Raw genomic sequence first — 10,811 nt, forward strand, 5'->3', positions numbered from 1 at the left:
ACTCAGCAATGGAGTCTCTGATCAGCTCGTCTGGGCTCAGCCTTCACTTCATCAACGAAACCCTCAGGTCCCGGGAAGTGAGGCAGCTCACCTAAGGCCACCACTGCCAGCCGCTCGGTGCCCTGGCACGGGGGCGACCTCCCCACACGGTCTGGGCCCGACATTGACCCACCGTGGTGCACGATGCTCTAAGACCCTGCCCGGAACATCTCAAGTTCTCCGGGCTTCCCAGGGGACAGGAGCACGGGCGTGCTGGCTCCGAGGCCGGAACCTGGGTAGGGATTCACTCCGCCCTCACGGGAATGGCCTGGTGGTTTCAGGCACAGATGGCAGATCGGGAAATGACACAGTGGCCTCATTTAAACTGCAGAGTGTCAACTTGGTATCATCTATATAGAATTTTGAGTAAAAATAGTTAAGTGCCTAAGAGGCGGACTGAAATAAACTTTATGATAATCAGTCACCCACTGCTTCTGCCAGGATACAGTGAAGACAGGTCGCCTCCTCTGGGCATAACTGGGCCCTCTGGTAATCAAAATGTCTGTTTTCGTTAGACTGTAGTCGCATTGTGCTGCTATAAATTGTTAGGAGTGTCAAGTCTAACCTACTTGAGCGCTCACGTGACACATCCAAGTGCCTGGGAACTCAGCACGCCCCACCACTGAGGGACGCTGCAACCCAGCTCCTTCCACAGGTCCCCACTGGCAGCTGAGCCCAGGCCCCGGCCAGTGCCGTCCACTGCCGCCCGCACTGTAACCCTTTGGCTTGGCAGCCCCTGCAAACCACCTGGTGCAGACCGAGGTGAGGGGGGCTGCCCTCTCCCCAAGTCCCCAGGAGCCCGGGGACCGCCACGGCCACTCTGCTCCAGGGCCCCAACCGACTTCAATGGTCGCCTCGCCCAGCCTTCGCTTCAGTGGGAAGCTACGGAACTGAGCTCACCCGCCCCGGCTCACACACCACCTGGAGCGGTCGGGATCCACCTACACTCTGACACTGGACTTTCCCAAGACCGTTTAGGATCTACCGGGGATTTACAAACGAGAATTCCTGATTCCGGGGACAGGGAAGGGGATAGTTTAACGGGAGGTTTTTGTTAATATGGAAGGTTCCAGAGACCTGGCTCACGGCGTCAGCAGACCCGAGACACTTCAAAATGCCTAAGACGGTAAAGTGTGTGCAGTGAAGTGAACTTCAAGGAGCCAACCTTGGCCTGGTTTTGGTTACTTGTGACACCTGCCCTCTCTCTCAAATGGAACTGTTTTCAGCATGGCTTCTCCGGGCCACAGTGTCCCTCTAGGTCACAGCACTCTGCTGGGACCAGATGAAGGCTGGTGCTTCCCATTCTCCACACCTCTGGTGCCCGTGTGTTCAGGCCGAACCACGAGAAAAGTGCCGATATTCGGCCACTCTGGGCCTGGGCCAACGTCACCTGATACACCCGTCACATCGCTGGATCCAAACACGTCCCTCAAACGCCTCAAACTTGGCATAAGCTACAGGAACCTGTCTGAAAGGTCCCGCCTATGGAGGAAGTGACGGACAACGCAGACAGCTATGCATCATGTCTCTGAAATTTTGAAAATGTGCCTCAACAGAATACTGTGAATATTTTATTTAGTCATTTTTGTTTACAACTGAAACTCCGGGAATTCAAAATTAACGTCCTTGCCTGTGAGCTTCTTATAGACACCAGAAAAGGTTTCAACCTACAAGAAAAAATAATAAAAATAATTCAGTACCAAACTTTTCAAACACACCGATTCTGTTGAAATCATGCCCCTGTGCTTCTCAGCAACGTGGTACTGGGAAGAAAAGGGACCGACAGGACGTGTCCTCCGAGCCCCAGTGCTGCGGGACTGGGCTCGGCACCGTGGACCTGTGCACTCTACCCCGCCCTCTGGACCACAGGGACGGAGCCTGGGGAAGACCGCAGGGGCTGTCCGCACTGGTCAGTGTACCAGGTTTGAAGGCATGTGACAGCTCTCCCCAGATTCCACCCCAAAAGGACACACAGCCTTACTAAAGGTCAAACCATGGAATCACTTCCCTGTGTCCTAGTCACTGAAAATGCCCCCCAGTGGAAAACCTGGCACATAACCCATGGGAAGTGGGCCGAGGTTCAACGGCAGAGCCCCCCGCCCGGGGCACACGGAGCTCCGCCACACACCACCCTCCCCCGAGACCGGCCCGGCCCTGGCCAGAGAAGCCGCAACCTTGTGCTCCACGTTGTTCTGCTGCGCCTTGTCCAGGTGAACCTTTATGAGCCGGCTGCCGTCCAGCTTCACGCGGATCCTCTTGCCCACGATCTCACTCGGGAACACCAGGTCTTCCAGGATGGCATCGTGCACGGCCGTGAGGGTGCGGCTGGAGAACACGGCGACAAGCGTGAGACGCCCCAGCGTGAGGCCTCCAAGCGTGAACGGCAACGCCCAGGCTCCGGACACCCATCAACACGGGTTTCGAGGAGGCCGCTCACGCTCAACACAGCACGCCCGGGCCCTCGCTAAACCAGAACGGGGCGACGACCGCCTCGAAGCTGAGCGTGTCTCATGCGTGGCAGCGCGCAAACTGCTCGCACCGAGCCGTCAGGAGTGCCTACCTCCAGGCGAGAGGTTGGCAGACTGATTTTTTCACCGTCTTTACGTTTGTTTTCACTTGTATGGCTTCTCTGTGAGAACACGGCCGGACCTCTGCACTGGTCTTATCCCAAAGCCACACCCCTCCGATGTCAAGTTCACCTAAAATGCTGCTGTCATCACAGGATTTACCAAAAGAGCCGCTGCGAGCTCTCCTTGGCCTCCGAAACACCATGACACCTCGCTCTTTACAACCACATGAGGAATTGGGCCACCCCGACAAAGACTGTTCTGTCACCAGCTCTACCCCTATGAGGGTCCCCAACTGTCAAGCCATCCTCTAAGATTCCAATGGAATCTTCTGCCTGACTATCCCCTCACATTCCCAATCTATCTGCCTGGCTGACCATAAGAAGGTTCAACTACACATAAACTTTTAGGGGACCTGCCGTGTGCCATGAGACACGGAGAGCGGGTGAACAAAGGCACAGCACGTACATCATGTCTGCAGCGCTCCCTTGCTGGGGGTCTGTGGGGGTCTTACCCCTCCACAGCTCAGACGCCACACTCTACCCACTTGTTTCCTGCCTGGCAGTCCCCATACATACGACACACCCCGTCCAGTGCCTAAGGTCTTACTACTCCATGGCCACACAGCAGGCTCAAAGGAAACCCGCTTCCCAAGGCTTTTGTCACCACCACTCAGAAAGCAAATGAGACACAAGACCCAACCAATCACTGCTACCCATTCACTAAGCGTATTATTTCTACAGCTCTAGACAGCGCAGAAACATGGACGTCTCGGCATTTGACTTGTCTAAGGGAAAGATGGAAAACGAGTCTGGGAGCAGGGAACCAGACTGGGACATGAAAGAGCCCCTATGGCCCACTAGCCAGACGCCAACGTGAGGGGGACAGGAAGCCTGAAATGTCCAGACCAGGTCACTAGGGACACAGAAAGTCACTCCCTGAGAAAATGAGGACATAGGTTTAGAAAGAGGAAGAGTTAAGGCTGTAGGTCTGAGTCCCTTAGCCAGGGGCAAACCAGAGGGTCTGCTTTATGCCTAAGTGCCACCTCAGGCTCTCAGACCAAAGACTGCGAAACCGCTGTGCAAGCATCACGACCAACACACTCATGTTCTCGATCACCTCCTGTATTCCTCTTGCAAACTATCTAGAACACCCCCCAAAATCCCGAATTCTTACGCTACTCCACCTGCCCACGAAACGAGCTCGACGTGCTGAACCATGCAACTCAGGTCCCAGAAAACCTGCTCCGGCCTCACCCACTTTCCCTCCTCCCTCCCCACAGCAGCACCTGCCCGTCCGTCCCCAGGGGTTTCAGAAACAAGACCAAGCGCTCGTGTGCCCCAGCGTCACTGTGACCAGCTGGAATGAGCCAGCTCTCTAGGCCTGGGTGTCACCTGCCTTCAGGTAGGAAACGCCGTCGCACACTCCACGGCTTCTGCCCTGGCAGTGACATGTAAACTGCAGCCCTTTTTCTCAAACGAGGCCTGAGGGCAGGGCCTGCAGGGGTCCGGAAATCCAAGTCTGGGAAACCGGCGCCCTGAAACACCGGAGGCCTGGACCAGGACGCAGCCGTGGGAGTCCGAGCTGAGACCCGGTAACCTGCCAACCAGGCGAGTTCACAAACACTGTCCCTCGGCATCCACAACAGCAGTGAGACTTTCAACTGTGATGTCAGCAACGAAAATTCTAACTGAGCCTTAATTCACAGCAAAAATGAAAAGCGAAGACGGCACGCGGGGCCGCCGCCGCCGCCTCGCCCACGGCGATCCGCCACGCGTTCCTTCTCATGGTTCCCATCTCTTGCCCAAAGAACTAAAGGAAAGTCATTCTTTTGTGAAAGAATTGACCAGTTAATTACACCACCTACGTGAACGCATGTAACCCGCACCTCTAGAATGGCTATTAAAACTTTTATGTATAATTATAGAAAAAACCAAAGTAACTCAATAAAAATCCCCATGCGAATTGCTTTCCTAATCTACCAATGTTTAATTGTTAGAAACCTACTTCAACTCTTATTAGAAACCCGTGAAAATCGAGAGCTGTTAATAAGAGTGGAACACATACATTTCTGACGCTGGTAAGATACTCACCTCCTGGGCCGCTTTTGCTTATTTTTTGTACGGCTTTTTCGAGTTGGCTTAGGCAGAATTCTCCTCTGTAAGGTAAAAACGATCATGCAACAACTACAAAGTAAAGGCCCTTAAGTGTGGCGGAGAACTAAGAACTCTCAAAGCGCTTTAAAAGCAAAGACAGTGAGAGTAAATTCACACTTGGAGGAAGGCGAACCACCTAGACCAACCGAGTTCCCGAGAAGTCCTGTGAAGCTTCCTGGTTCCTCAGTAACTCGTTCAGAATCCAGTGTGTTCAAATTGTACCGGAAAACGTCAACGGCTTCATGCTGACCGGTTGCCCAAACATCACCCCCTCCACAGCTAACCAGACCCGCTGTGGGCACTGATGCTGAAGTTCCCAGGGAGCCAGACACTCCTGCTCGTCAGCTGCCACCTGACCCCCACAAACCTGCCTGCACCTCGGCCGGATCAGAACTTTAAAAGCACCATTGACAATTCGCCCTTTTCCCTACAAACCCTTCCTTAGCATCTCTTCCTCCCAAAATTTCATCGCTTACCTGAGCAGGATGACTTCGGGCAGGTCATTCTATCGTGCAGAAAAATCCTGGCTCGGACCAACCCGAGTCTTAGTCTGATCCTGTCCTGCAGCAACCCACTATTATGCCGTGTGGAGAGCCATTTTAACTCCAAAGTGCAGTTTATCTTTCCGACCCACTGCAAGTGGGACTTTCCTACCGGGCTACCACCCGACACAGCTTCTCCATAACCGCGGAAGGCTCAGCTCAATTACCCTAACCAGCAACATGGCCCAAACACGAGCGACTTAAACAAGGCCCACAAAGCAAGGCCTCCGGCAGTGCGGTGCGCACCTGGGCAATGAAGACGACGTGCTTGCCGCTGAACTTTTTCTCCAGTTCGCGCACTAGCCGGACCTGGATCTTCTGGAAAGACTTCAGTTGAGGAACAGGAACAAAGATTATGATAGCTTTCCGACCACCGCCAACTTCAATTTCCTAAAGGAAAAAAAACCCACACTATTTTAAGTTTATAATCCCCATTTTTCCAACTCAGATACAGTATCAAATAGTAACGTTCAACAGATTGCCATATACTGTTGCCTGATTCACGAACTTTTTAAAACCACTTTCTAGTTCACATTTCATGGCCATGCACGACGGCCAGTCTCTCTCATGCCTCACAAACAACACACGACACATTCAGTCTGTGAACCTGTCGATGCCCAGGCATGCATGGGTGACATTCTACTACATGAAGTAAATGTAAATTGTTTGCTACCAAAAATGAGGCTGCTTGTCTCTGCACAGGCCTCTTCACACACTCTGAAATTGTCCAAATATACTGGAGCTTCTAAGTTAAACATGTACTCAAAAAAATTAATTTCCAATAATTTGTACTCAAGAGATAATAGCAAGTAAAAAAGTAAACTCAAATTAGAAGCAAAGAAGTCTGCTGATCCCAAGTGTCCTGAGATGCATTCATTTTTGAAACAAGTACGTTTTAGTTGACGGGGACCAGTCTGTGGTGAATAGTTCTGTCCACACTTTCTTATTCCAAGAACAGGATGGACAGAGACTGGGCCCGGCTCTCCAGTCCCACCAGACGACCTCTGGGGGGCTCCTTCTACTTCTGTACCCCTGCCTGCTTCAGTTCCAAGTTTACTGACGCCTCCACCACAGGGGTCTCCATGGCACCTCATGTGTTTACAACTCGAAAGGGGACCGCTGCGCGCGCGCGCGCGCACACACACACACACACACACACACACACGTGTTCCCCCATCTCCACATCCTCTAACTGCACCCCCAGCTCCGGGGCAGGCATGGCCTATCACTGCACAGCACAGTCGCCTCCGAAGTTCGTTAAGGAACCGGGCTGCAGGTTCCCGCGACATCCACGCGGCGTCAGGAGCACACGCTGCAGACCTCCTCCGTAGGGGGCCGCGCTCACCTTGGCGGCTGTTATATTCAGCTCCCGGAGCTGGGCCTTGAGGTCCGAGTTCATCTCCAGCTCCAACAGCGCCTAGGACGAAGGCACAGGGGCCGGCGCTCAGCGTCCAGCCGGGTCCGCGGACGGGACCCCAGCTCAACGCGGTGCCCACGCGCCCTCGCCCCCGGCCCGCCTCCCGGGACCTCCTCCCCAGCCCGGGACACGCGACGGGGGACACGCGACAGGGACCCGAACCTGCCCCACCACCTCTTACCTGAGAGATGCCGGACTCGAACTCGTCCGGCTTTTCGCCATTGGGCTTCACGATTTTCGCGCTCGAACTGAACATGGCGTTCTCCTGCAAACACAGGACGCTCTAGGCGAAGCAGGTCGGCGCGCCCGGGGCCCGGCCCCGGCCCACGCCGCAGAAGCCATCGGGAGGCGCGGGCCGGGTCATCGGCCGCATCCCCGCCCGGGGAGCGGGGCCCGCCGCTCCCGGGATAACTTCAAAACCCGTTTCCCTCAAAATCGGTAGAAAAGTCGGGGGAGAGAGGAGGCCGCACACCTACCTTATCGAGCGCCGGCCTGGGAAGAGGCCTAGGTCTCGCGAGAGCTCGTCAAATCCCGGCGGCGGAAAGGAAGGGGCGGGAACAGCGCGAGAAAACCGGAAGAGCGACTGAGAAACGGCGGAAGCCTAGAGAGCCCCAGGGAAACGCGCGCGGCGGAAACACCGCCCCGCCCCGCCCCGCCCCGCCCGGGGAGGCTCCTCCTCCGTGCTGTTCGCAGACGTTCCCGCGCCCGATCCTGAGGCTCGACACCCGCGGCTGGGCTGCGGGGCCGCGGTCTGGGCGGGAAACCTGGGCCCGAGCAAAGCAACTCCGGCCGCCCCCGGAGACGGGTCGTTGGAGAAAGGCCGACATCCCGAGGGAACGAGCCTCCCCGCTGAAGCAGGGAAGAGGAATCAGACCTGGGTTCCAGTTCCGCCTGCAGAGAACCTAACGAGGATGCTCGTCAAAGCTCATTGGAGACGAAGTGCTTTACGAATAATAAGCTTTTCCGGCCAGAAACACTGGGCTCCTGCTGGGTGCGGCGACAGTTCTGAGACGTCTAGGGACACCTGTCCTGGCGGCCCACGCGCCGGCCCGCCTCCAGCCGGGGGACAACCACCCCAAGTGGTGAAGAACGCGAGGGGCCGAGGCAGGGCACGCGGCTCCAGCGAGCTGTGCTCCAGGGACTGTGGGAGAGACGCTCGGGACGAGTCGAGGCCTGAGCTGGACGGCCGACTTTAGCCAGGAGAGAAAGCCTCTGACGAAAGCTTGGTGCACGGCACATTGCTTTGGAATGGCTCGAAAACACTTCAACAAAGAAGCGCTTATTAGAAAAGCGCCTACCATTCTGTCATGCTGTCCCTTCAAAGCCATGTGTAAAGGAGTCCCTGCCCTAGAGATGAGCTAAAAACATAATCTACAAATAACGTGTGGTGCCTGTCCTCCGTGCTAACACTACACGAGGTGTTAGTGATTCAGTAAAACCCACTGGGTCCTTGTCCTCGGGCGGATTACAGCTTAGGGAAGAAGACGTCACACAAATAGTATGACTAAATATATGACACTGATCATAATAAAATGAGTAAAGCAGAGAGGGGGGATCATGCCTTTGGAAGAGATGGAATTAACCTGAGATGTGGGAGTGGAGTTGAAGCCAAGTTAGAGAGAAGAGCATCCCACACGTAGGGGACGACCTGTACCAAATGATCTGGCTGTGTTCAGGTTCACCGTACGTCAGTCACCCTCAACTAATATTGTTTGATGCTCAAATCATCTCACTCAATTTTGGCCAAGAGGAGCCCCTTTTAAATTAGTTCCTGTGTCGCGTCATCTCCATTAATCTTTGAACATCTTGCTTTCTGGCACAAGAAGGTGTTGCAGGCTCATTTTGAACTGTTGTCTCAAACATGACATTAGCCTTTGCTCCAAAAAAGTCTTGATTCCTTCTATTTGAAAAAGTGTTTGAGACCCTACCTGGTTCTGGTCCGGGACGGAATACTGCCTAGGTAGGAAGTGCAGTCAAGATCCATTCTCGACAGCCAAGATCCATTCTCCTTAAAAATATATTACTTCTAAGTTGTGTAAAAATCCCCATTAAAAAGGATCCTGTGCTGGGAAAGTATAGTCTCACCACCTGTGAGGCAGAAAGCCGGGGCTGGGGCAGACTTCAAAGTCATTCTCCTCCAATTCCCAGTTCCTAATGTGAATCATAAGGTGACAGCAGAGTTGCGGGTAAAATGAATACACACCTGTCTGTTCAATCAAGAGTTAATGGTTGAGGGGTTTTCTCTCCCTGCACTTAGATCTGGCAGGGCTTTACTATTACTATCTGTCGGCCAGTGTGAGGGGCATGTGAGTGAAAATGTGCAAGCCTCTGATGAATGTGAAAATCACAGGCATTTACTTGAAGCAAGGTCACTGGCTTCTGGAAAGTTCCGAGGACATTATTTCTGCAAATGATTTTTAGACATCATGACCTATCGGGTGGATGGAAAGTAATTGCTCAGATATTAATATTTAAAATATAAAAATATTTATTGTGACTATCATAAACTGATCATTTGTTCATCTCCAATATATTTTATCAAAAGCAACACCATTCTTCCCATTAATCTTCATGAAACATGTACAGGATGGAAAGGATTTGTGTGACCATAAGAACACACTTGTGCATCAGACCATGTGAGAGGCATCACACAGTCAATAGTCCCAGCCACCATGCACAGCGTCATAATCACTTCCCAAAAGAGAAGAGACCGAGCAACTTACCAAGTTTATACAGCTAGTAAACTGTGGAGCTGGGATTTGAAGTCAGTGTGAGCGACCCCCACAGCTCAGGGACAGGAGAGCAGGAAGGCACTGGGGAAACGACTCCCACACACGCTCCTGCACCTCTGCCTCTCGGTCCTGCAGTGCGTTCATACCGAGATGCGCTCAGACCTGCACAACAATTCAGAGATGGCGGCGCACCTGTGACTTCATCTGCATTGGCCAACGAGGAAACAAGCCCGGAAAGTTACTTGACGGAGCCTTGCTGAAACGATCTTTGGGTTGATCACACTTCTGCTAGCACTGGTCTTGTTAACAGGTCACTTGCAGTTGACCTTTGGTGACCACCTGTAGGGTCATCATTTAAGTGGGTGCAATAACAAAAGTACACTGTCTCTGGAAGATTGCAGTTAAAATGCCCTTAGCTCAGTAATTTAACTATGTTCTGGCTGAGGGGACCGACTGGACAGACCACCCACGACTCATGGAAACCTGGGAGTGTGAGTGGAGGAGGGGCTTTCGAGCGTATCTGATGCCCAGAGTGGCTTATTCTGTTAACACTCTTCTCCAGTCAAAAGCCTTTTCAGTTATAATCATGCAATAATTGGTTGTAATCATTATTTTCTTAAAAAAAACATTTTAAAATTAATAATTAACATTTTAAAAGAATATATTTCAATTTTAAGACATTCAAATTAAGTAATACAGTTAAGGTTCAAACTAAAATCTTCACTTTAACAAAAATTCCTCACCATGTAGTTCTCACTGCCCAGTTTCACTGTTTGAAATTTTAACCCAAGTGATCACTGTGATAACAGACCGCAGCCAGCCCATTTACAAGGAAAAGCAAGTCTTAGGTAGGCCTGACCCCAAGATCAAGCTAGAGGTGGTAAGGCAGCTGTCGGGCAGCACGTTTCCATGGGCCCAGCCTCTCTCCTTCCCAAGGGAATGCTGCCGTTGACCCCCGTGTCTATAAGCTGTACAGCTCTCACCATTGCGTGGCCGGCTGACCTATCCTAGTTATTTCTAAACTCTATCCCAGAGTTTAGAAATGGAGACTTGCTTTTGGCTCACTACCTTGATCTACTTCCAGTTCACCTTCCTAATCTGCAATTAGTTCTTCCAGGTGTCATCTGAGTTCATAACTTAACCTGTGCCGCCATATGAGAAGAGATACGATGATCAAGCATTAACTGACCTTTAAGGACAATTTTTTTAGAAAGAAGCTACTTTGAAGTGCAAAAGATGTAGGCATGAAGAATGGACTATAGCCAATTTAAATTAGGAAAGTCTAAATTTTAAAAATTTATGTTCATTGAGTTCATGGGTAAGAACACACTGACCACACCAAGTTATGTCTCACCTTC

The 10,811-nt window shown here is 52.2% G+C and overlaps 1 protein-coding gene across 1 annotated transcript; it reads right to left on the reverse strand.

Annotated features, from left to right (window-relative positions):
- Positions 1-1,597: 1,597 nt before the first annotated feature.
- On the reverse strand, positions 1,598-7,314 carry RPS7 (ribosomal protein S7). The gene is made up of 7 exons (XM_011374417.2): positions 7,198-7,314; positions 6,903-6,986; positions 6,650-6,721; positions 5,551-5,694; positions 4,700-4,764; positions 2,214-2,364; positions 1,598-1,706 (listed from the first exon to the last, which is right to left on the reverse strand). Exons 2-7 carry the CDS (start codon positions 6,975-6,977, stop codon positions 1,629-1,631), a joined length of 585 nt encoding a protein of 194 aa, XP_011372719.1. The 5' UTR covers positions 6,978-6,986; positions 7,198-7,314; the 3' UTR covers positions 1,598-1,628.
- Positions 7,315-10,811: the final 3,497 nt, after the last annotated feature.

Source organism: Pteropus vampyrus, unplaced genomic scaffold (assembly GCF_000151845.1).
Source record: "Pteropus vampyrus isolate Shadow unplaced genomic scaffold, Pvam_2.0 Scaffold246, whole genome shotgun sequence".
Taxonomy (NCBI): domain Eukaryota; kingdom Metazoa; phylum Chordata; class Mammalia; order Chiroptera; family Pteropodidae; genus Pteropus; species Pteropus vampyrus.

What these genes read in the sequence shown, in the direction of transcription:
- RPS7 (XM_011374417.2), bottom strand. Translation starts at nt 6,977, where the DNA reads ATGTTCAGTTCGAGCGCGAAAATCGTGAAGCCCAATGGCGAAAAGCCG. An exon ending in TCGAGTCCGGCATCTCTCAG is followed by an intron (nt 6,722 to 6,902) that starts GTAAGAGGTGGT and finishes CCTTCGTCCTAG; the next exon opens with GCGCTGTTGGAGCTGGAGAT. An exon ending in AGAACAACGTGGAGCACAAG is followed by an intron (nt 1,707 to 2,213) that starts GTTGCGGCTTCT and finishes TTTTTCTTGTAG; the next exon opens with GTTGAAACCTTTTCTGGTGT.